Source organism: Hyperoodon ampullatus (genome assembly GCF_949752795.1).
Source record: "Hyperoodon ampullatus genome assembly, chromosome: 6".
Lineage (NCBI taxonomy): Eukaryota > Metazoa > Chordata > Mammalia > Artiodactyla > Ziphiidae > Hyperoodon > Hyperoodon ampullatus.
The window spans coordinates 22,201,855-22,226,995 of NC_136919.1; the positions used below are offsets into that span (position 1 = coordinate 22,201,855).

Here is a 25,141-nt window from a genome sequence, read left to right on the forward strand (position 1 = left end):
AACCCAAGCTGAAGAGAGCTACTCATCTGGAACTCATTGCTTTTTTGTTTGTTTGTTTTTTGAATTTTATTTTATTTATTTTTTATACAGAGGTTCTTATTAGTTACCTACTTTATACATATTAGTGTATATATGTTTGTTTTTTTAATCAACTCTTTCTTCCTGATAAACTAGCAAAACCAGCTTTGCCCCAAAGGCTTTCTAGCCTCTTGCCAGGGGACCAAAGGGGCCTGTCCATAATTCCTGCCTTGGCCCCTGACGGTCCTGGGCCTCTCCGGTGGGGAGTCTGGCGAGGGCTGAGAAATGAGTCAGCTGGGCTCTGGGAGGCCTCCGAAGAGGATGGATGCTGAGGGAGGAGCCCGTCCAGCCACCAGCTGCGAGGGAGGAGGGGCACGGACCTCCTTAGAGTCTTTATTCAACAGTTAGGAGCTCTGCCCTAAAGAACCTTCAAGAGCCCCCAGTCCAGCCCCACCCAAGATGCCTGCACCCTCCAAGCGGCAGAGACCGCCCTGGCCTGCCGCCTTCCCTCAGCTGCAGGAGCCAGGCCCAGGCAGCCCCTTCCACCTTTCAACAGCTCTGGCCTTAAGCCCCAGGTCTGCCCCCTGGAACTTCTACTCCACAGCCCCTGATTTTCCTCTGGGGCCCCTCATGCCGGTCTGTCTATAAAGGCCTTGGCACAGAGGAGGCTCTTGAGAAATCTGAGTTCTTTTCTCCTCTTCCTTCTTCCTCTTCTTTCCCCTCAGAGATTTGAAGGCGGCTGCCAACCCCACTGGGCTGATCCTCCTCCTGGGTCTGGTGGCCCTATCTTTCTCTTCTCAATGATTTCCTCTGTCTCGTGACCCTTGGGGTGGGGTGGGGTTAAGGGCAGGGTTTCTCTCCTCATGGGCCTACCTCTGGTCCAGTTGTAGGAATGTGGACAGGTTACTTCCTTCTTGAGCCTCAGTTTCCTCATCCAAAAAATGGGTACAGTAGTGGAAGCTCCCACAATGGTGGTGAGAAGTAAATCAGATCTTGCACAGGCCTGGCACCTAGAATGGTTGGCCATCGAGCAGAAGAAAGGTCCTCCTTCATTCCAGGCTGGTACCCTGAGGCTGTGTGACCTCTGAGCCTCAGTTTACCCTCCCACAAAATAAGGGCATAATCCCTCCCTTCCCCTCCCCACCCCCAACCATGGGGTGACTCTGAGGGCTCTCCCTGCGTCAGGCAGGGATGGGTGGGTTTTCTTTGACTCCTTTTTTCCTTATGTTTATCTGCTTTCAGGTTTTTCTACAAAAGTGAGGTGTGCCTCTTTCTGGGTGTGGTCATCAGTGGTATCTTGCCTCCCTGAGGTTGAGGTTCTGCTCACAGGGGCCGCCTGGACTGGGACTGGCTGCCGTGGTGAGAGGGGACCAGTGAGTCAGCCAGGGGTGTGGTCGTGGGGCCCCCAGGCCTCCCAGCCAGGGGCAGGGAGAGAGGGCACCCCTCCTGACACCTTCCTAGGAACCCTGGCCCAGGGCACTGGCTCTGCTGGGATCAATGACTGGCTTCAGCTTCTGGGCCACGAGCTTAGGTTGGGCGCAGGGACTTTCACTTTTGTTTCACTACTTCCCACATTCTGGGAGTGCAGTGACCTAGTTTTTAGCAGCCTTATGTCCCCTCTGCCAAGGAGACTGCAGGGCCTGAGCACTCCAGAGTCCAGTGTATCCTCACCCCAGCACTCAGAGCTGTCTTTTTTTTTTTTTTTTTTTTTTGCGGTACGCGGGCCTCTCACTGTTGTGGCCTCTCCCGTTGCGGAGCACAGGCTCCGGACGCGCAGGCTCAGCGGCCATGGCTCACAGGCCCAGCCTCTCCGCGGCATGTGGGATCTTCCTGGACCGGGGCACAAACCCCTGTCCTCTGCATCGGCAGGCGGACTCTCAACCACTGCGCCACCAGGGCAGCCCCAGAGCTGTCTTTAAACGGGCTTCACCTTAGCGACCCACCCATTCCCCTTATCTCCACCACCTCCTCACAGCCCCGGGATACACCAGGTCCCTTCCACACTGGCCCTTTCTGTGCTTTTGCCTCCTCATCACCTCCTCCAGGGAGCTTTCCCTGATACATCTGTGGTCACCATTGCCCATGCCACTCAGTCCCATGCATCTCCCGTAGTGTCCCACCGTGGCCTGCCTGGGACATAGGAGCTGGAAGGAACATTAGTATGGACCTGGCCAGGTCTGTCACTCAGATAGAGACCTTCTGTCACTTCGTGTGTATCCACACCTGCCCTTGCATGGACACATACACTTACCTTGATCACTCGTTAGACAAGCTATGAACTCCTGGAAGTTTGGGATCAGTCGGTCATCTTGCCTCCTCTCACCCCTACCCTGATGGGACCTTATGGGATCTCAGGGTTGGAAGGGACTTAAAGGTCATCTGACTGGGTCTTCAGTGCCTGAATCCCTCTGAGAGGCATCACCTGCTTGTTTGTCCCCAGTGCTGGAGAGCTCACTACCTTGCAAGGTAGCCTTTTCTGTCTTCAGAAAGCGTTCATGGAGAGAAAGATCTATCTTAGGCTGAGCTGAAATCTGTCACCCTGGCTTTTCCACCCACTGGCCCCAGCTCTGCCCTGTGGGGCCCCAGAATTCAGCAGGGCCCTCTACGGTGTCTTCCAAAGTCTGATCTTCTCCTGTACTTGCAACCATCCCTTATAAGACCACATATCCAGCCCCTCCTTCACCTCATCACCATCTCCAAACACACTTCAGATTCTCACTGCCTCTAATGCAAGGTGGGGCCTGGGCTGGGTGAAGCATTCCAGCTGGACACTGGCTTGTGCAACACATCACCCTGGAGCCCATGGGTTTCTGGCTGCCACGCCACCCAGCTGACTCCTTAGCGTGTTGTCAGTGAGGCCCCAGTGCGGTTCCCGTGAGTTGCTGTGGCTTCCGCCACTTGCACCTGAGATATTCTTTAAAAGCCTCTGTGACTCCATTATCCACAGGAACATGCTAAACCCAAAATCTTTTTTTTTTTAATTGTGGTAAAAAACACATGACATAGAATTTACCATCTTAACCATTTTTTAGTGTAGTGTAAAGTATATTCACATTGCTGTAAAACAGATCTCCAGAACTTTTCCATCTTGTAGATCTGAAACTCTATACCCATTAGACAGCATCTTCCCTTTCCCCCCCTCCCTCCAATAAACCCCAAATCCTTGTCTTTCGTTCCAACAAGGGCTTGGCCGGCCTCTTAGCCACAGAGGCCTGAGGCTTCAGGTGGTAGCTCCACCCTCTGCCTTGTGCCCAGTTACCATCACCAGGGTTTTCACCTCCATGCCTTTGTCACAGCATCTCCCCATCTCTGCCTGTCAACCCAGATCTCCCAGATCCTGGCATTCAGCACCCCTCTCCCACCCCTGTCCCTGTCTCACTCCACATTACTGTGACTGGACCCCAATGGACTGCCCTGCCGGGCCCTGGAATGTTTGAGGTCAGGACCACTCGCTGTCCAATATCTCGGAAACCCCTTGGAAAGCTCAACCACCACTGGCATAGCCTGCAGTATCCTTCCCTCTGCTGGGTTGGCGTCTAGCCCAAAGCTCCGGAGGGCAAGCCCTGGGTCTTCTTCCCTCACATCCCCTCAGAGGCCCAGTGGGATTCTATCTGAAGGCCTAGGAGACCTGAGGGATCTGGCTGAGGGAGGGGAAGAGGACCTCTGCTGGTTCTTCTCCATGGCCTCTGGGGGAAGACAGCAGAGGAGGAGAAAGGTGGCTGGTGAAGGTGACCTGGGCCAGTGGACAGAGGGTTGCTTCTTTCATCCTCTGGTTTACACCCTCCCTGCCCATGGCCAGGCCTCAGGGTCAGGCTCCCGCCAGAGGGGACTAGCTCAGTGTTATGGACCCTCTGTGGCCTTCGCTCATAACTCACCCAGCTCACCCCCCGTTTCCATGGTGGGGGGGTGGGGGGAGGGAGCGGGGGACTCCCAGATTCCTAAGGCTGCGCTCTGCGCCTTTGCAATCTTAGCCTGGCCAGCTCCTGTCCAGACATCTGCGGGGCCTCAAATCAGGGGTCACCTTCCTGATCCCCCAGATCACGTTAGGCTGCTTTTCTCTGAGTTCCTCTTGACCTGTGCTCACCTGCACCTTGGCCCTACCACACTGTTGGCTCGTGTCTGTTTACAAGGCTGTCTCCCTTCTGTGTGTGAGCTCTTTGAGGGCAGGACATGGCTGATTTGTCTCTGGACCCCCAGCATACAATATGGGACCTCACACAGAGGAGGCACTCAGAGAGCAGATGTACAGAGGGATGGGTTGGGATTGGATGGATGATGGATGGGTGGTTGGATGCTGATGCTTAGATCATGAATCAATAGTTGGATGGATGAGTGGTGGAGAGATGGATGGAGGATGTGGGATGGACGGGGTTCCATTTCAGGTCCGAATTGAAGTGACCTCTGTCCACTACTGACCTGGCCTACCCTTGGCTTCACCACTTCTTGGCCTTGCTTTTTCTGAGGTTGTGACCCAGTTGGACACAGGCTCCACCTCTTCCCTCACCTGCAAGCCTGAACCCAGCTGATCCCACCCCACCACCGCGTTCTCTCCCACACTCTCCCCTCTCTCCGCTTCCCAATGCTGTCCTACCCTGGCTGGTCCTCTTCTCTTCATCTGTCCCTCTCTCTCGGGACAGTGCAGGCACCCCTCCACCCCAGCCAGGCCTCTTCTCTCTGGGCTCCCACCTCCAGCCCTTGCCAGTCCCCCCCCCACCATGCACTGTAGGTCCGCTCTGAGATACCCAGTCTCCTTCAAACATTTTCTTGCAGAAGTCCTGCTGCTTCCTGTCCAGCCTCCCACCATCTGCTCTGCACCTCCAGCCCATCCCCCACTCAGCAACCAGCAGGGTCTTCCAGAAACACAGCTCTCCTCAGCTCACTCCCCGCCCCCATTCAGTTGCTTCCCATTGCCTTGGATAAAGATCCAAATGCAGGGCCTCCCTGGTGGCGCAGTGGTTGAGAGTCCGCCTGCCGATGCAGGGGATACGGGTTCGTGCCCCGGTCTGGGAGGATCCCATATGCCGCGGAGCGGCTGGGCCCGTGAGCCATGGCTGCTGAGCCTGCGCATCCGGAGCCTGTGCTCCGCAACGGGAGAGGCCACAACAGTGAGAGGCCCGCATACCACAAAAAAAAAAAAAAAAAAAAAAAAAAAAAGATCCAAATGCCTAACGTGCCCCATGGGGCCCTGCGCAGTCCAGGGGACATCAATGTGCAGAGACTGGGGCAGCAGCCTGGGCACATGGCCTGAGGTTTGAGCTGGGCTTTGCTCTGAAGCCTGCTGGCGTACTTTCCGCAGCTCTTTTCTCCGCGCTGAGACAGTCTCCATCTTGAAATCATTGCAGCTTCCAAGCAGTTTAATGACGAGGTCCTGAAGGCCCACAATGAGTACCGGAAGCAGCATGGCGTCTCTCCGCTGAAGCTCTGCAAGAAGCTCAACCGGGAGGCTCAGCAGTGAGTCCCCCCCAGGGCCCCGGGCAACTCAGGCCCTTCCCGGTGCTGCCACTGCTGCAGTCCCAGATGGGCTCTGGAAGGCAGGAGGGACGTGGGTTGGGAGGCAAATACAGCCAGACTTGAATAACCACTCTGCCACTTACTCAGGCAGGTCCCATTGTTCCTCTGAGCCTCACTTTGCTCCTCTGTAAAATGGGACTGGAGTGGGGACTTAGACGAGTTGCAGGTGTGATGCTCCTGATCGCCTCGGCAAGCCCAGGGCAGGGAAGGAAGCTCAGCCACACCAGGTTAGGGCTCCTACTCTGGGGGCTTCCCTGGGCTGTACTCGCTCTAAGGAAGCACCGTGGACTCCGGCAGGTATTCAGAGGCCCTGGCCAGCACGAGGATCCTCAAGCACAGCCCAGAGTCCAGTCGTGGCCAGTGCGGAGAGAACCTGGCGTGGGCATCCTACGATCAGACAGGTGAGTCGTTTCTCGGCTCCCCCACTCCTGCCTGAGCCAGGCCTAGGACATCCAGCATGCAGGCCCCTTCTGGCCCCAGCGCCCTCCGTGGTGTCGTCGCCATGATGCAGCCACAGGCCCAGAAAAAGGGAAGAGAACCCCAGAGCTGTCTGTCTGCTCCAAGGAGCTGACTGCAGCTCACCACAAGGTCTCCAATGGCCAGCTCAGGGCCAGGCCTGTGCTGGCTGCCAGGGACACAGAGATGAGTCAGACTGCCCGGCCCCACCCCCCTTCCAGAAGAGCTCCCAGCAGAGGAGTGAGGGCGGGGAGACAGACCGTTTCTATGCTGAGTCTCAGCCTGACCCTGCGGGCCCTGAAGCATCCCCAGCCTCAGAAGGATTTTACGTTCCTTGCGTTTTTCTGAAAATATTTACAGTGCTTATGTATTAACTTTCTTCACGAGAAAAAATGCAATAGAGCTTTTTTCCGTGCTGGAAAAAGTAATAATAATGGGAAAGACAATTCCTCATCCAAGGTCACAGCCTGGAATGGTGATGCCACCACACTGACCAAACATTCTTGAGCTTCCTGGCTCTGACAAGGCCGTTGTGGCTTTTTAGGAAAATTGCTGGAGAGACCTACCTCGAGCTCTGAAGCTTTCTCCAAACTCCTGGGGAGAATGACTGCTCCCTCCCTGGCCTCACATTCCTGGGAGTTCCCCGGGGAGGCCCTGGGAGTCCTCTTGGTTTCCCTGGGGCAGAGTCCCTCCAGGAGAAGTGTGCGCTTGCTCCCTGGGAAAGCAGGAGCCTGAGACCTGCAGCCCCTCCCCAGGCTCAGGCTGTGGGCCTTGGCGGGGAGAAGGGAGAGGGGTGGGAGAGAGCCAGCAGGAGACAGGGCTCCTCGCACTGGCTCCCTGTGGGGCTTTGAGCAAATCTGCTACCTTCCCTGGCCCCAGTTTCCCCATCTCTACAGAGAGGGGTTGGGTAGGACATTTCTAGGGCAGTGGTTCCCCACCCTGGCTACACACTGGGAACTTTCGTGGAGCTTTCAAAAAATACTAGTGCCCAGGCCTCCCTGGTGGCGCAGTGGTTGAGAGTCCGCCTGCCGATGCAGGGGATACGGGTTCGTGCTCCGGTCTGGGAGGATCCCATATGCCGCGGAGCGGCTGGGCCCGTGAGCCATGGCTGCTGAGCCTGCGCATCCGGAGCCTGTGCTCCGCAACGGGAGAGGCCACAACAGTGAGAGGCCCGCGTACCACAAAAAAAAAAAAAAAAAAAATACTAGTGCCTGGATCTCCCCTCCGGAGACACTGATACAGTCAGCCTGTGGCAGGCCCCAGGCATCAGTAATTTTGAACAGCTCCCCAGCTGCTGCCACGGATGAGCAGCAGCACCTGGGAACTTGTTAGAAATGCAGACTCAAGGCTCCACCCTAGATCTACCAAAGTCAGAATCTGCCTTCTAACAAGAGCCGCAGGTGATTCGTGCATTCATTCAAGTTCAAGACTTACTGCTCTGAGGGAGGGAGACGCAAGAGGGAAGGGATATGGGAACAGATGTATATGTATAACTGATTCACTTTGTTATAAAGCAGAAACTAATACACCATTGTGAAGCAATTATACTCCAATAAAGTTGTAAAAAAAAAAAAAAAAAGACTTACTGCTCTGAGGTCCAAGGCTCCTAGCTCTCTGGCCCTGAGATCAGCCGCTCCCAGGGAAATGCTGTGGCCAGTGGATGCTCCAGGGGAGCACCCTTCTGCCTGCAGTGGAGATCTTGACCCACCGGCTCAATTACATTTCCTCCTGTGGGTGTTTCAGGAGCCAGACTTGGGTGGGATGAGGGTGTGGTCTCCCAGAAACTCGGAGCATCATTAGAAGCCCTTGGAGTACGTTGTATTCAACCCGATTGTACAGAGCGGGGCAGGCCTTGCCCAGGATTACACAGTGAATTAGTGTCAGGGCAGGGACACAGATGCTGGTCCCTTGACCTCAGGCCAGGGCTCTTTCCAACCCCTAACAAGGCCCTCCCTACAGCCTGGATGTGCTCATGGGCAGGAGTCCCCATGTCAGCTCGTTGGTGCTTTATGAGACATCTAACTGTGGGATGGGTGCTTTGGGGTTAATGGGAGAAGATGGAAGGAATAGGGAGTCGGTTGATTTTGCTGCTGAGTTTTAAACTGTCTTTTCCATACAGGAAAGGAGGTGGCTGATAGATGGTACAGTGAAATAAAGAACTACAACTTTCAGCAGCCTGGCTTCACTTCCGGGACAGGTGAGTGACATGGTCACACCAGTGACCTGGCCCTGGGCTGGGGTGCAGTTTGGGTCTGACTTCAGAGAGGAGCTAACCCTCTGAAAATCAATCATTTCTCTCCTGTTTCACTTCTTCCATATTTCTCCGGTTTGACTTTGCCCAGAGGGCAAAACCCTGTTTCCCCAACACCTCTCCCAACACACACACACACACATCCCTCCATCCAAGAGCACCCAAGCTGCCGATTCCTGTCCCGCCAGCTCAAAGCTCTTCACGTGACTGGAGTGTTATATAAGGAGGCTGTGGATTTCAAAGGTCGCTGAGCGTTTCTTTCCAGGAGTGATGCCTCAGCGCTTTTAACCAGTCATCCCACTTCTGCTCCAGCCTGCTCCCGAGCAGCCAGAATATTCTAAGACCCTTTCTGCCCACGCTGCTCTCCTGATTAAACTGCCAGTGGCTTCCTGGGGCCATCAAGAAAAGGGCCAAGCTGCTGGCTCTTCTCCTGGTCTGAGCTCCCTCCTCCCCCCACACCCTCACATCCTTCCTCTCTGCACCTCACTCCTCACAGCCTCCCAGGCATTCTCCCTTCACCTTTATACTTTGTATACTTTATACTTTATACTTGTCATTCAGGCAAGCCTGGAATGCAGAAAGCTTGGATCTAGTCTAGCTCTGGCACTAGTAGTTGTGTGAACTAGGGTCGACTCCCTGTTCTTCCCTGTCCCCAATGGAGAGGGACAAGGTGGAGCCCTCTATGGGACATTCTGAGAGCCGGTATTTAGATGCAGGGAACCGGCCATGGGACCATCAGCCTTTGCATAGGCCTCCCCGGTGAGCAGTAAATGGTTAGCTTACTAAGCCCCGGGCAGCTGCTCCAAGCTCTGGGCTCCCCCCTGCCCCTCAGCAGGAATCACCAGGCTCCTGTCTTTCCTCAGGACCGACTCACATGCACCCAGGGCCCAGGATGGGTTGGAAGGGGCTGTGAATTTCTCTGACCAGAAGGCACCAGGGAAACTGAAAAGGGGGTTCTCTGTCCACCCCCCATTCCTCTACCCCACCCCATCCCACCCATGGGTGGAGCCACTTATGGCTTCTTACCCTCTGGAGGATTCTTCAGAAGCAGGAAGTGACACGTTCTCAGAGCCAGTCACCGTTTCCTGTGGTTTGTGCTCACCCCTTTGGGCAGGGGTTCTTGCAGTCGTGTGGGGAGAGGTAGAAGCGTCTGCCCTGCGGGGCAGGACAAGGAGGCCACTGTCAGGCCCTGAGTGAGAATTGCTGGTTCTGTGGCAATTAGATTTGAGAGGTGAGGGAGGGAACAGTGACAACCTCCTACCAGTGATTAAGGACGTGTAGGCAGAACCTGGTCTTCTTTTCATAAAGATCAGTGTCCAGAAGACGTTTTATTTCACAGCGTCTGTATGTCCTTTTCCGTTGAGCAAGATTCTTGAGCAATCAGACATGTGTCAGAGCAAGTGATTGGTGTTGCTCGTGTGTGCATGCCAGTAAAAAGCATCTCTGCCTCCATGGCCACATAACCCTGCAACACCATTTGAAGGTGGGGCTTTATTCCACCCATTTGCAGAAGAGAAACTGAGGTCCAGAAAGGGGAAGAGACTTCTGTTTACCTTCTATCCTCAATCTGATGCTTTTTCCATGGCCCCTGCTCCAAGGTGGGAATCTCTCAAGTGTCAGAGCTGGAGATGGGACTCAACTTTCCGTGATCACTGACCCCCTGTGATCCTGTCTGTTGCCCCACATCTCCCAGCCCTAAAGAGGAAAATCCCAGAGCCTCCAGCCCCTATGCCATCCCAGGTGCCAGTGGACAATGCCTGGGGTCACACAGAGCCTGATCCTCAGACGGGAGCACAGCTTTGGGTGGTGATATAAGCGGGGCTCGCAAGACCCTTAAAGATGCTCAGGCCCATCCCCCATGAGTCAGCCTCCCCCAGAGCTGCTTCTTGCTGCACCATGGTTCAGGGGTTCCCTGACCTGAGTCCATGTTGTAGGTGAAAATGCCTTTGAAATATAATCTGTCCCTACCCCACCCCACCCCACCTGGGTCAAAGTCTTGTGATGAAGGACACTGTTCTATGCTTTGTGCTGAGCAGAGAAAAATAGCTTCTTGCAGTCCCTTTATGTTTTCTTTTAATGCGTAGGCTTTGTTTATTCTGAATAAATAATACTTTTATATGACATGAAATTTGCAAGCTGTATAAGGTGGAAAGTCTTCCTTCCGTCCCTGGCCTTCAGCACTTTCCCTCCCAACCAGTAATACCAGTTTCTTGTGTATCATTCTAGAGATGTTCTGAACCAGCAGTTGTGTAAATGCTCTCTTTTCTCTTTTTTATACTCTGGTGTCAGATAGATGATCTGTTTTGCACTTGCTTTGTTCACATAGCAGCTTGGCAGAGATTGTTCCATATCAATACAGAAAGAGATTTCTCTTTCTTATGCATTATTCTCTTGCAAGGATGTACTGTAACTTATTCAACTTGTTTTTCAAATGCATATTCTAGGAAGTTTGGGTCCATAGCAGGAAAGAGGATGTGATCCCTTTAGGAAAAAAAAAAGAAAAAGAAGGAAGCTGTTAGTAGTTTAGGATTAGAAACCAGTGTGTATCTGATGGTTGCTAAGGAAGTTGTGTCCTTTAATTCATCTCTAAATACCCAGGCTTGATTATCTCTGTGCAGACAGAAACCTCTCCAGTCAGAAGAAAGATTACTTAGTCTCATCTATTTGGAATAGGCTTCCACGGGCATTCACACTGCTGGTGCGCATATGGTGTCTGTAATTATTTTCCTGGCAACCAGTGGATAAATGGCAGCTCTTCCTTGTCTGGGTGACAGAGAGAGTGGGTGGGTCAGTGGCCAAAGCATGTGGTCTCTTGGAGAAGAGCCTTGTATGAAAAAGGGCATGAACCTTAATGAAAAGACAGTCTAAGGGACTTCTCTGGCAGTCCAGTGGTTAAGACTCCATGCTTCCAATGCAGGGGGCTTGGGTTCAGTCCCTGGTTGGGGAACTAAGATCCCACATGCCTCATGGCATGGCCAAATTAAAAAAAACAAAAAAGAAAAGAACAAGAAAAGACAAGACAGTCTATAGAAGCAGTGACACCTGGCAAAGCTGCTGACAGCCTGAAGATGGGAAAGAGATGTGACTCAAAAGTGTAAGGACCAAGGGTGAATTGGAAAGTAGTGTTTCTTCTTTTCTGAGGTGAGAATCAAAGTGTATTGAGCAACAGTGAACATGAACTTAAGGATAAGTGGTCAGGATGCATAATTGTACTTAGTGTTTGTTTTCTTTTAATTCTTGCTTTGATTGTATCACATCAACCCTATGTTTTCTTTTAATTCTTGCTTTGATTGTATCACATCAACCCTACTGATTAGTGTTTATGTTTGCTTATTTTCATAAAGAATTTAGTAACCTCAAATCTTTTAGGGATGTAGACAAAGAAATAAACTATACCTAAATTTCAAAATTATAAAAATGGAGTTCATTTATAGGGGGAAAAAACACAATTTAATTAACGAAAGTTTATTTAGTCCTTATCAAATACAAGACAATGGGAAATATCAACTCTGTCTCTTCCCTGAATGGAAGAGTGTGGGTACCAGCCTGTCTCTTTCCTTCCTTCCTTTCTTTCCCTTTCTTTCTTTCTTTCTTTCTTTATTTTGTGGTGAAATACACTTAACATAAATTTACCGTTTTAACCATTTTTAAGCATACAGGTCAGTGGGATTGAGTACATTCATGTCGTTGTGCACTCATCACCACCATCCATCTACTGAATTTTTTCATCATCCCAAATTGAAACTCTAAACCCATTAAACAATAACTTTTATCCTTTCCTACCACCCCCAACCCAAACCTTGGTAACTACTATTCTACTTTCTGTCTCCATGAATTTGACTATTCTACCTATATAGGTAAGAATCCTACAATATTTATCCTTTTGTGTCTGGCTTATTTCACTTAGCATAATACCCTCAAGGTTCATCCATTTGTAGCATATGTCGTAATTTTATTTCTTTTTTAAAGCTGAATAATATTCCATTGTGTATACATTTTGTTTACCCATTCATCTATCGACGGGCAGTTGTTTTCTTTCCCCCTTTGGGCTGTTGTGAATAATATTGCCATGAACACTGGTGTACAGATATTTGAGTTCTGCTTTCAGTTCTTTTGGATGTATGCCTAGAAGTGGAATTACCGGATTATACGGTAATTCTGTATTTAATTATTTTAGGAACTGCCATACTGTCTCCCACAGTGGCTGCACCATCTTACATTCCCATCAGCAAAGCAAAAGGGATCCAATTTCTCCCCATCCTCACCAACATTTGTTATTTGGTTTTGTTTTTTATTTTATTTTATTTATTTATTTTTTAGCAGTACGCGGGCCTCTCACTGTTGTGGCCTCTCCCATTGCGGAGCACAGGCTCCGGACGCGCAGGCTCAGCGGCCATGGCTCACGGGCCCAGCCGCTCCGTGGCATGTGGGATCCTCCCAGACCGGGGCACGAACCCGTATCCCCTGCATCGGCAGGCAGACTCTCAACCACTGCGCCACCAGGGAAGCCCTGGTTTTGTTTTTTAAATAGGTTCCATCTTAATAGGTATAAAGCGGTTGCCCTCTTTCTTTCCTAACCAGCCACTGGAAGCTTAGCTACTCTGATCACAATTTTCCTCCTTCCCTCTGTCTCTTCCTTTCTTCATCAGATATTAATTGGGCATCTACTATGTGCCAAGCCCAATGGTCAATAAGACAGATATGGTGCCTGCCCTCAAAGAGGAAACATAATCTCTTTGGGGTTGTTTTCGAAAATGAATGCCATTCTGTGACATGGCAGTAAATATCCCATTGACCTGTCAAAGAATCTCTATGAGAAAGGTGCAAAGGTTGAACTCCCAATCTCTACTCCCAGGAGACGAGAATTTATGGTCATTCAGCAAAGAGTATGTTACAGCATCAGCTCTTTGACCCCAAAGCAGGAGGGGAGTTAGAAGCTAAGCTATGTTAACAGTTTGAAAATACCAGTGAGTGAGGGGCAGGCAGCCTGAACAGTGAGAGAATGATGCTGGGAAGCTTTGGCAAGCCACAGAAGCACCTGGAGGGGCAGGCAGTAGCTTGAGAAGGAACTGGGCTATTTGACTCAGAGCAGAGGGAACTGAAGGAGGCTCTAACTTGTCAAGGTCTCAAAGAGCTCAAACCGTAGAAACCCTGCACTTCCAGTGGTGGCAGAACTTAGTCCAAGATGGTTCTTTCATATGCCTTTCATTCATTCACTCATTCATTCCATTCATTCATTCAACAAAGGTTTATTTTACATTTTCCATGTGTCAGGCTGTGCCAGGGCACTACGTGTACTTTGATGAATAAACCAATTTGGTTCCTGCCCATGTGGGGCTCATGGCCTAGTGAAGGAGCCAAACAATTAGCAAATAATCAAATATATCATTGCAAATGGTAAAGAATGCTATGAGGGGGAAAATGGTGCAATAAGACTCTCTGGGGAGGAAGGTGTTCAGGAAATAAGAGTGATTGTGAAAGGCCTCTCTGAAAAAGTGACATTTGGGCTGACACCTAAGGGACAAGAAAACGCTGGTCATCAGAAGAACGTTGCATACAGTGGCCAGTGTGTGCAAAGGCTTTATAGTCGGAAATAACCGGATGTGTTCAAGGAATGGAAACGAGGCCACTGGGGCAAAGCATTCACTCGTTTTAGGTACGACTAGAAACAATGGAAGGATTTTTAAGCAGAGAAGTAAACAGATAGGACTTATGTCTCAAAATGATCTCTCTGGCTATGTCAGTGGAAAGTGAATTGAGGCGGCAAGGGTGGATGCTGGAAAGCCAGGTGAAGGCTGTTGCAGTGGTCCCAAGTGAGAAAAGTTTGTGGTTGAGACCACAGTTTGGGGAGTGGATGGACTGGAGATGTATTTTGGAGTTAGATTCTTCAGGATTTTTTTTTTACATCTTTATTGGAGTATAATTGCTTTACAGTGGTGTGTTAGTTTCTGCTGTATAACAAAGTGAATCAGTTATACATATACATATGTTCCCATATCTCCTCCCTCTGCGTCTCCCTCCCTCCCACCCTCCCTATCCCACCCCTCTAGGTGGGCACAAAGCACCGAGCTGATCTCCCTGTGCTATGCGGCTGCTTCCCACTAGCTATCTATTTTACGTTTGGTAGTGTATATATGTCCATGCCACTCTCTCACTTTGTCACAGCTTACCCTTCCGATTCTTCAGGATTGAATGATGGGTTGTTGTGGGGAAATGAGCGGGAGGGAGGAATACAGAGCCACCCTGAGGATTTTGTGCACAGAGGTACCAGTCATGGAAATGGGAGGGACCAAAATCAAGAGTGAGGTTCGGGCAGGTTAAATTTGAGATGCCTGTGAGTCATCCAAGTGGAAATGTCAAGTAAGTAGTTGTGTTTGGAACACAGAGGAGAGATTTGGGCTGGAGAAAGAAATTTGGGAGCCAGGGAAAGACGAAATTGCCTGAAGAGTGCAAAAAGAAAAGATAAGAGAGCCCAGGATTGAGCCTTGGGAAAAGCGGGTCCTCCAATATTCACAAGTGAGATAGAGGAGGAAGAGGAAGAGGCAGTGACATGGGAGGAATGCCAAGAGAGGAAACCAAAAGAGGAGAGTCCTTTATAAAGCGGAAGAGTCGACTCCATTAATGTTCCTGAGATGTCAAGTAACATGAAGACAAAAGGCGACCATTGGGAAGGAACATGGAGATCATTGGTGACCTTGAAGAGTACAGTTTGGGGGGAGGGGTGGAAGCAGGTGCCAGGTAAGGTGGCATCCTAATTGTTGGGGTCTCTGGGCTTTGCCATGATCTCTGGGAGACCATGAAACCTTTGGGCATCAGAGAGTGAGATGAGTAGGGTCTTCGTGGCTGACTGAGAGGACCTGATGCATTAGAAAATTGGTCAGTGTTTTGTGTCTCCTTCCTCTGATAGGTGGCTGAAGATCAAGCCTCTCACAGCATGGCAAGATGGCACAGGCGTTCAAGAGTCCCTTGAAACATCATTCTCCAGGCTTTGCTAACTAATCTGTTTCCCTCTCCCCATGACTGTTCCCCTACAGGACATTTCACTGCCATGGTATGGAAGAATACAAAGAAGATGGGAGTGGGGAAGGCATCTGCAAGTGATGGGTCCTCTTTCGTGGTGGCTAGATACTTCCCAGCAGGGAATGTCGTCAACCAGGGCTTCTTTGAAGAAAATGTCCTGCCTCCAAAGAAGTAATTTGTCCAATGTAACGGGAAGGTGGCAGACTTAAGAACTTGGATTTGAAGTGCCTAGAACAACAAAAACTCAGCTGTGTGTCTGTCCCTGTGGGTGTAGGTGCTTGCTTGTGTGATGCTATGAGTCTCTTGAGCACACACTCGGTTTTACAGTTCTGCATGAATTCATTCTTACCAAAGAAATGAGCATATGAAGGCTTTACTTTGATGGTTCCCTAGACGGCAATTATTTGGACTTTGGGGGGGAAATCAATTTTTAAACTTTAAAAAAATTTTTTAAGCAAACTCCTTTTGTACCTTTCTTACTTATAATATCCATCCCTGGACTTTCTGTATTCCAAATGTTTGTGATGCTGAGAAAATGAAGTTCATTTTATGTGATCTTCATGCATTGTAATCTACTTTTGGTAGATATTTAAGAATATTAAACCCTCATTAAATGTGACACAAGATACAGTTTTAAACACATAAATATAAAGCAGCTTCCATCGGAAACACGGGGTAAGCAGGGGCTCCATTTCACAGAATTACTGAGATTTCTCAGTTGTAAGCCATGATGTCATCTGCACGCCTCCTGGAATTCTCTGGTGGGACTGCCAAAGAACAAATGGAGAAAAAAGCTTTACTTCCTTGCATTTTTCTACCTTCCACCGCCCCTTGCCCACCCACCACCCTCCCTTTTTTCTTAAAATCCTCTGGCATTTCAGAGTTCAGTGTGCCCCCCAGCACCACCTTGGTTTCTAGGGAGCTGGGCTAGGCCTGTGACTCACCCATCCCCCACTCAGCCTGGTGGCCCAGGGCCTGTTCTGGGAGAAAGCCCCTCACACCGCCTGGGCTCTTGGCCAAGCAGCCTTGGAGGATGAAGTCAGTGAGCGTGGGGGTGAGGGTGAGCTCACTCAGGGCCCCCAGAGGAAGCCCTCCAGCCTCTGCCCTCCCCCCAGCACACAGGGTGGGAGCCCGGGGCGTGTTCCTGGCAGCTGTGGCTGCAGCTGTGTTGCTGCTCCCTCCAGGAATGTGTGACAGGCCCAAATGTTCCAGGGAGATGTCTCCCATGCGGGGACTTAGAGTCGCTAATTTAGTTCTGTGTTTTGCCTCAAACTACACAAAGTCCTCTTGAATAACGACTTCAAGTGGTCCATGTGGGAGGGACCAACCCAGGTGCCAAGCTGTGTGTGCCTGAAACCGTGGCATCTCCAGGTGGTGAGATAGGTAGGGCTGGGAGTCTGTGCAGGCCAGTCTTTGAAGGTCTCTGTTGCACTGTGAACACAGGCTCATGCTGTGCCCTTCATTTCACCCAGGGATATTGATAAAATCTTTTTTGTTTGTGTAATATCTTACTCCCATGTGATTCATGCCCGATTCTTTATCAGTGACTAAGGTAATCCATAACTCTTCTGAGTTCCCATCTTAGGTAACTCAAGATTCTGAATACCTCCAACCTCTCCCCTGTAGACTGTGCTCCTTAGGTGGCTATGTTTTGAATCACGTGACCTACCATCACACAGCTGACTGGTCTAGAGTGGACATGTGATCCAAGGGCAGCCAATCCCTAGGCTGGCCATGGACTGGGAATTTGAGCCAAGAAATATGGAGAGAATTCACCAGTGGAACTGAAAAAATACGGATGCCACGAGTTTGAATTAAGGCCATGGCAAGCCAAAGCTATATGCAAGCCCTGTTATGAGTTGGAAATACATAGAAGTGAGAAAGCCAGTTGTCAGAGGTATAAAACAGGTGGAAATACAGAAAGACTCTTCTTGACCTTTCTAGTTCCAGGCCAAATCTGTATCTTTAAAACATACCCTTCATTTTCTTCAGGGCTTCCCAACAAGTTGATATATCAACTGATGTTCCCCAGAAGATTAGAATATTGGAGTCCCCTCCCTTAGGGAGTTTCCATGAACAGAAAATGCTGAGCTGGGCCGGAAGCTGAGGATGGATGGAGTAAAGAGACCCAGCTGAGGGCCTTGAGATGAGGTCCTATTCTGACCACACCTGGGCAGCTACCACGAGCAACACAAACTCAATGACCAGTCATTGAATTTCCTGGGGCTCCTAGGGACACACTCTACCCAATACACACATACATAACTAGGTGGTGGACACTGGCCGGCTGCCAGCCTCTTTAGGCTGGAGTCTGTTTCCTCAGTTGACTGGAGTAAGGAACAAGCTGACCAGGGGAGATTTCCAGGCTGAAGAAGAGCCAGACAACAAAGCTGGCTGAGCCGGTGGGCACAAATCTAACTTCTTTAATGGATTTCTTAAAGATGGCAACTCCCACAAGTTCAACAGGAGAAGACAAGCCAGATTGCCGGCTCTCCTTTGCAGCCAGAGGGCAGAGGAAGGAGCTGGGAACCCTGGCTCCCAGCCCTAGCTCTGTGAACTGAGTTGGACGAGCCCCTTCCCCCCTCTGGGCCCCAATTTGTCCAGCTGTACAAGGTCTGGCACATGGAGTTAAGTCTACTGGATGCTCTCAGGTCTCCATGACGGCCCATAAGCCCAACTTTCTTAACTGGAAGGAAGCATCGATGAAAGACCTTCCCTCCATGGTGTTCTGGGACCTGAAACAAAAACAGAGGGGCATGGCCACCTCCTCCACCAAAGTGGGTGTGCGGGCAAAGGAGTGGTGAAGCACCAGGGCCTGACCCTGGGTGGGCAGGCCTGGAAGCCAATGGGAGTGACAAGCGTCTGACAGCAGCACCAAGAGAGCTCATCCTCCTCTGCCTGAGTCACTGCTGCCTCTCACCTCCCCTCTCCAGAGATCAGAGCTGGAGAAGCAATTAGAGCTCAATTATCCTCACAGGGAGAGAACGGACCAGGTGGAACTCACCTCAGCCACACAGCTAGTCTGTGGAGGGGCTGAAAGCCAAGCTTTGTTCCTTTGGGGAAAACGGAAAGTCTTAGTCCTGTGCAGACACGTATCTCAAGAGACTGAGTGCCTCTAACCCTGAAGACATCAAGGTGAACAAATTCAGCATTAAAAGGTAGGTACTTTAAAATAATTTTCAAATTAAGAAAAAGCCAGGTCTGGAATGAAAGGATGAGGGAAAGACAGTGAATAATAATGAGAACTTGACTACACCAGGGAGGGAAAGACCTGGCAGGCTCACATTCCCCGGGCTGCAATGACAGTTTTCCTAGTAGGGACGCTAAGGACGGCCTGAGGGTCAGGAGTGGGGCTCAGGGCCCAGGTTGGAGGAGATCAAGGACGCGGCCCGAGGCCAGGTCCTCTCTGCACGACCACGCCAAGGCCGCCAGGGTCTGCGTGTTGAGCCCCTTCCTGGGAGCCCCCAAAGGCTGGTCCGGGTGGGGCCCGCAGGAGCCGGCCCTCCTCCGTGGGAGGCTTTGACTGGTCCTTATCCCCTCCTGGGTACAGCCGCGCCTCGGGAACCCCGAGGGACCCACGCCCGCTCGGAGGCGGGGAGTGCAGTGGACGTGCGAGCCGGCCGAGCCCGCGAGCACCCCACCCCGCGGGGCGCCGAGGGTCCCCCTCGGGGTCTGGATGGCTCCTCTCGGGCCGCCCGGCCCTGCGCCCGCAGTCTGGGGCTCAATACCCCCTCCTGGAAAATGGGCACAGTTGTGTTTTGTGTTGATCGTAGGAGGCCCAGCTACAGGGAGGAGGGGGTGGGGGGCGGTGCGCCGCTCCCAGGCGGGAGATGACCCTCTAGCGCCACCGCGTGGCCGAGGGAGCGCATGGAGCCCGGCCGGAGAGGATGGGGATTGCAGACTTCCCAACCACAGCAAACTGAGAGCCACCGCAAACTGAGAACCACCACAAGGGTTTCCGAAGGGAGCAGCCAGCCAAGGGCGCCGGAGCTTGGCGAACTGGTGTAATATTAAAGTAATGGCGGCTAGCAACTATCGAAGGTTTGTTACGAGGCAAACACTGTGCTTAACACTTTCTAGTCCTTTTCTCTTGTAAACTCGTATTAATCTTTTTTTTTTTGGCTGCGTTGGGTCTTCGTTGCTGTGCGCGGGCTTTCTCTAGTTGTGGTGAGCGGGGGGACTACTTTTCGTTGCGGTGCGCGGGCTTCTTATTGCGGTGGCTTCTCTTGTTGCGCAGCACAGGCTCTAGGGTGCGCAGGCTCAGTAGTTGTGGCTCACGGGCTTCGTTGCTCCGCGGCATGTGGGATCCTCCCGGACCAGCGCTCGAACCCGTGTCCTCTGAACTGGCAGACGGACCCTCAACCGCTGCGCCACCAGGGAAGCCCTCTTATTAATCTTTGAAGCGGGTACTATTATTATTCCCATCTCACAGAGAAGGAAACTGAGGTTTAGAGAGAGGTCCACACTTGATGGAGAGAGCAGACCCATCACAACCCCCAACATTTTACAAGCTAGAGACTTGGAAATGTGGAGAGAATGTCCCAGTTTTCAGTGGAACTGAAATAATCAGGGCTTTGAAGGCCCTCCCAGCCCCCAGTACGCAGCTTACTCCTGTGTCCCTGCTCCTGGGAGTGGCCTCTGCCTCTCCCTCTATTTTATAAAGAATGGTATCTGTAACCACAAAGGTCAGAAGCCAAAGGACAGAGCTTTTCTTCTCTGATATCCAGGAGCCTTGGCAGAGAAATGTGCTTTGGGGCTTGAGAATCAGAGACATAGGAAAGCTGAGTAGTTATGAGCGTCCCGGAAGGGTGGGAAAAATCCTACATTACAGAAGGCCTGGGTTCCAGGCCATGCTCTGCTTCCAACTGGCTATGTGATCTTGCGCAAGTCCCTTCTCTTCTCTGGGCCTCAGTTTCCCTCCTGTACAATGTAAATTCTTCTAGATGATCTAATAATCCCTTTCCTTCCCCCCACCCCCGGCCTTCCTAACCCTCTCCACACCACCCCTGCCCAAACTGGCTCTGACATTCCAGAAGCAGCCCTGAACTGAGGTTGAAGGCCCCAGGTGGGAGTTGTGACCCATCTCTGAGTTTCCTCCTGAGTTCTGGGCCCTGACACTAGGCCCTGGCAGGGCATCTGGCCTTGGCAGCTCAGGGCCATCAGAGGGGAGAAAAGCCCTGTGCCTCTGAGAAAGGCCTCTGGGGGGCCTGCATTGTGATGACCTCATCCACTCTGTGACATCATCCTCTCTCCCACCCCCACTCCTCCCTGATCAACTGCTCTGCAAACAACCATCAGTCTGAATCCCAAAGGCCTGAGAAAATCTGTTCTCCAGTACCTGCTGCTGTTCTGCCTCAGCCAGCAAGAAGCACCATGAAATTGGAGTTCACCGAGAAAAACTACAACAGCTTTGTGCTGCAGAGCCTGAACAAACAGAGAAAATGCAGAGAGTACTGGGACATGGCCCTGACCGTGGACCACCATGTCTTCTTTGCACATCGCAATGTGCTGGCCGTGGTCTCTCCACGGGTGAAGAGTCTCATCTCCAACAACGACGTGAAGACCACTGATGAGCTCTTTATCACCATTGACCCCAACTACCTGAGTCCGACCACGGTGGACCAGCTCCTGGACTACTTCTACAGTGGAAAGGTGGTAATCTCAGAGAAGAATGTGGAGGAGCTGCTTCGTGGGGCCCAGTATTTCAACGTACCACGCCTTCGAATTCACTGCGGTGACTTCCTGATTAAGTCCATCCACCGTGCCAACTGCTTTCACTACCTCTACTTGGCTGAGTTGTTTGACCTCAGAGAGGTATCAGACTGGGCCTACTCTGGCATTCGTGACGACTTCCACTACTGGGCCAGTCCTGAGGCCTCCATGCACTTCATGCGCTGTCCACCTGTCATCTTTGGCCGCCTGCTCCGAGATGAAAACTTGCATGTGCTCAATGAGGACCAGGCTCTCAACGCACTCATCGATTGGGTATACTTCCGGAAGGATGAGCGGGAGAAGTGTTTCAAGAAGTTCTTCGATTACATCAATCTTAATGCTGTCTCCAACAAGACGCTGATGCATGCCAGCAACAAGCTGATGGGCATGGAGAGCAGCTCAGCCCACACAACCCTGATTGAGAGTGTCCTTGTGGACCGCAGGCAGGAGAGGCCAACCAGCCTGCTGAGCTACCAGCGGAAAGGGGCCCTGCTTGATGCAGTGGTCATCCTAGGTGGCCAAAAGGCCCACGGCAAGTTCAACAATGGACTGTTTGCTTATATCATTCAGGAGAACCTGTGGTTGAAGCTCTCAGAGATGCCCTATCGGGCAGCAGCACTTAGTGCCACCTCTGCTGGTCGCTACATCTACATCTCTGGTGGTATCACTGAGCAGAGTTCAGGGCTGAAGACGGCTTGGCGGTATGACATGGATGACAACTCCTGGACCAAGTTGCCCAACCTGCCAGTTGGGCTTGTCTTCCACACCATGGTGACCTGCGGGGGGACAGTGTACTCAGTGGGTGGGAGCATTGCCCCAAGGAGGTATGTCTCTAACATCTATCGCTATGACGAGTGCAGGAAGGCCTGGTGCCTGGCAGGGAAGATGAGCATCCCTATGGACAGCACAGCCGTGATCACCAAGGGTGACCGGAACCTGTACATTGTCACTGGGCGGTGCTTGGTGAAGGGCTACATCGCCCGGGTCGGGGTGGTGGACTGCTTTGACACCAACACTGGAGACGTGGTCCAGTGTATCACCTTCCCCATTGAGTTCAACCACCGGCCCCTGCTCTCTTTTCATCAGGACAACATCCTCTGCGTGTACAGCCACTGGCAGAGTCTGGAAATCAACCTGCAGAAGATAAAGGCCAACAAGACAACTGCCGTAGTGCCTCTGTTGCCCAACAGCTGCCCCCTGGATGTGTCCCATGCTATATGCTCCATTGGAGACAACAAGGTGTTTGTATGTGGAGGTATCAGCACAGCCAGTGATGTCCAGGCAAAGGACTACACCATTAATCCAAACGCCTACATGCTGGACCAAAACGCAGGCGAGTGGAAGACCCTGGCCCCCCCACCAGTGGCCCTGGACTGTCCTGCCTGCTGTCTAGCCAAGCTACCTCGCAAGATTCTTCAAAGGATTTAAACGGCTTTTTAAGTGGGAGAATAAGTAAATGCATTATTATTCACAATTTAATGAGAGAGAGAAAGAGAAGAAGATGGCCTGTTGGTTCCTTCTTAGTCTTTGGCCCTAAAGGTGGAGATGCTGGGCTACAGCTATCCCCAGTGGGGAGAAGTTCACAGCCACTCTGTCACTGGAGGAATCCAGGCTGAGGCTGGAAGAGTCCCTGATGTGTGGGATCAAGGCATCTCCTGGGTAGTGGCTCCCAGTGGGTGGAAATTCAGGGCTACTCTGTCACTGGAGAGATCCAAGCAGAGACTGGAAGGGAATCCCTGGTGGGTGAGATTGAGGCATCTCCCAGGCACTGGCCAAGGTGATTTCTGGAAGGCCCCCTATTCTATACCCCTGTAGTCACCTTGCGGGCATCTGCTAGACTGACAGTTAAGACATTTACTTAGAGTTGTGAAGCCTCAGACTCCTCCATCACTCATTTCCCTTGAGTCTGCCTAGGAAGGCAGGGGAGGGCCAATCTCAGGTCTGGGAGAGGAGCCTCCCGGGCTGGGGAGGGGGAAGGCAGTGTGAGCCAGGCTCAGGGATGCGGGCAAAGGGAGTGGGGTTGGGATAGGAGGGGAGGCAGGGTTACTTGGCTGTTGTGTTTGGCCACGCAGCTATGGTGTGTTTGTGTCTCATTTGTGGGAAAGTTGGGGGTTTACTTAACAATTGTTTCCAGTAAGCAAGATTCATTGGGAACTTTCTCTAGGAATACAAGTTCTGAGGAGCTGGGTGTGGAAGAGAGCTGAGTAATGGGAGAGAAAAAGGAACTTGCATCTCTGTTGGAGAGAAGATTGGCGATAAGGCGAGATGATGGGGTGAGAGACAGGATGGTGTAGCAGTTAGGGGTCTGGACACTGGGGACAGATGGCCTGGTTCAAATACCAGTTCCATCACTTACTGGGTAATCCTGGGAAAGCTATTGATATCTCTGTGCCTTAGTTACCTTATCTGTAAAAGGGGGACAATAAGAGCGCCTACCTCACAGGGTGATGTGATGTGCAAAATGCCTAGGACAGTCCCTGGCATATATTAAAGTGCTTTGGGAGTACTTTTTGAAAAGAAAAAAAAGAGGCGTGAGGCAAGGGTCTAGGGTCTTGGGTCTTTATATTAAGTTAGGTTCCATAAAATGTTCTTTGAGACTCCTACCTCAAAGTCTTAGTGAGCTCTCCTCAATTCTAACTCCCTCTTCCCTTTCATTCGTGTACTTGCATATGATCCTCAACAATTTAGAAGAAACTGACTCACGTCCTCGAACACTATATATAATCCTCATTCACCCATTCACTCGTTCATTCATGAATTTACTTGTCCACTCATCAATTCACACACACACACACCAGTCACTGAGGCCTCTCTGTGCAGGTCCCTGTGCCAGTGTGTATTACACTTACAGCATGGCTCATTTTGGACTAACTACATACATAAAGCCCCACAAAGCTAGTGGCGACTGTATTATACAGTGCAGGATACTTTACATATCCTCATGGTTCAGATCTGCTCCATCCCCTGCCTTTTCCCACTCAGTCCTGCTCCATCTGCCTCGCAGCGTCTTCCTGACTTCCCTGACAGGTGGCCTCCCTCTTCAAAGCCTACCGCTCTGCCCAAGTCTTACTTTCCTCCTTGCAGGCCAGGACCTTGGACGTCACAGCTGACGTGCTCTCCCCTGGAACTTCTCCCACGTTTCTCACTTCTCCAATCCTGGGCAGCCCCCGCCTCTGCTCACTTCATTGCGTCCCCCAGCTGGAAGAACAGGGTCTTACAGACCCACGCAGCTAAGCCCAGCTGCCCCATCAGCACCCCAGCAGGCTTGGCTGACCCCAGAGTCACCTCTTATGACACCAGATGCCATTCCCTAGTGCTGATTCTCCAACCTTCTCTGGTGTCCTGGGGCCGGGTCCTTCCTTTCTCTTTCTTCTCAGCCACTTACCTCTCATTCTGCCACCAGAACTCCAAAGAAATAGAGATCAAATTACCTAGCACCATAAACAATCCCTTATCCCCCAGAGCTTCTGCTTCTTTTCTGCACCTCAGAGGAAGAGGTGTCCTTCCACGACTCAAAGCTGACCCCTCCCTGTCTCTCTCTTTTTTTAAAAAAATTAATTTATTTATTTTATTTTTAATTTATTTATTTTTGGCTGCGTTGGGTCTTCGTTGCTGCGCGCGGGCTTTCTCTAGTTGCGGCGAGCAGGGGCTACTCTTTGTTGTGGTGCGCGGGCTTCTCATTGCGGTGGCTTCTCTTGTTGCAGAGCACGGGCTCTACGCACGCGGGCTTCAGTAGTTGTGGCTCATGGGCTCAGTGGTTGTGGCGCACGGGCTTAGTTGCTCCGTGGCATGTGGGATCTTCCCGGACCAGGGCTCGAACCCATGTCCCCTGCATTGACAGGCGGATTCTTATACCACTGCGCCACCAGGGAAGCCCCCCTCCCTGTCACTCCATTCTGTGACCTCACAACTTTTCAGGCTCCCCAGTGCCAGTCTCTCTCCACATCCCCTTCCTGATGTCTTCTCTTCATCCCGTAAGGGTTCTCCTATCAAGGTTCTCCTATCCTGAAAACAAACCCTCCTCAGTTCTGAGGTCCGCCTCTTGCTATCTGGGCATATCTCTCCTCAGCTGAGCTTCCTAAATATTGCTTCTGCTCTCTGGCTCCAGACCAATCTCTAACCCACTCAGTCTGGCTTCTGTTCCCACCATGCCACCAAACTGTCTCCTGATGA

General features: G+C 51.3%; 2 protein-coding genes across 2 annotated transcripts; both read left to right on the plus strand.

Annotated features, from left to right (window-relative positions):
- Window positions 1–986: 986 nt before the first annotated feature.
- Window positions 987–15,539, plus strand: GLIPR2 (GLI pathogenesis related 2; the record flags this gene model as incomplete). Its single annotated transcript, XM_079706680.1, has 6 exons — window positions 987–1,080; window positions 1,261–1,549; window positions 5,338–5,469; window positions 5,827–5,930; window positions 8,105–8,182; window positions 15,271–15,539. 6 exons carry the CDS (start codon window positions 987–989, stop codon window positions 15,429–15,431), a joined length of 858 nt encoding a protein of 285 aa, XP_079562806.1. The 3' UTR covers window positions 15,432–15,539.
- Window positions 15,540–20,629: 5,090 nt separating this feature from the next.
- Window positions 20,630–22,396, plus strand: CCIN (calicin; the record flags this gene model as incomplete). Its single annotated transcript, XM_079707249.1, has 1 exon — window positions 20,630–22,396. The coding sequence occupies one exon, from the start codon at window positions 20,630–20,632 to the stop codon at window positions 22,394–22,396; it is 1,767 nt and encodes a 588-aa protein (XP_079563375.1).
- Between the last annotated feature and the right edge of the window lie 2,745 nt (window positions 22,397–25,141).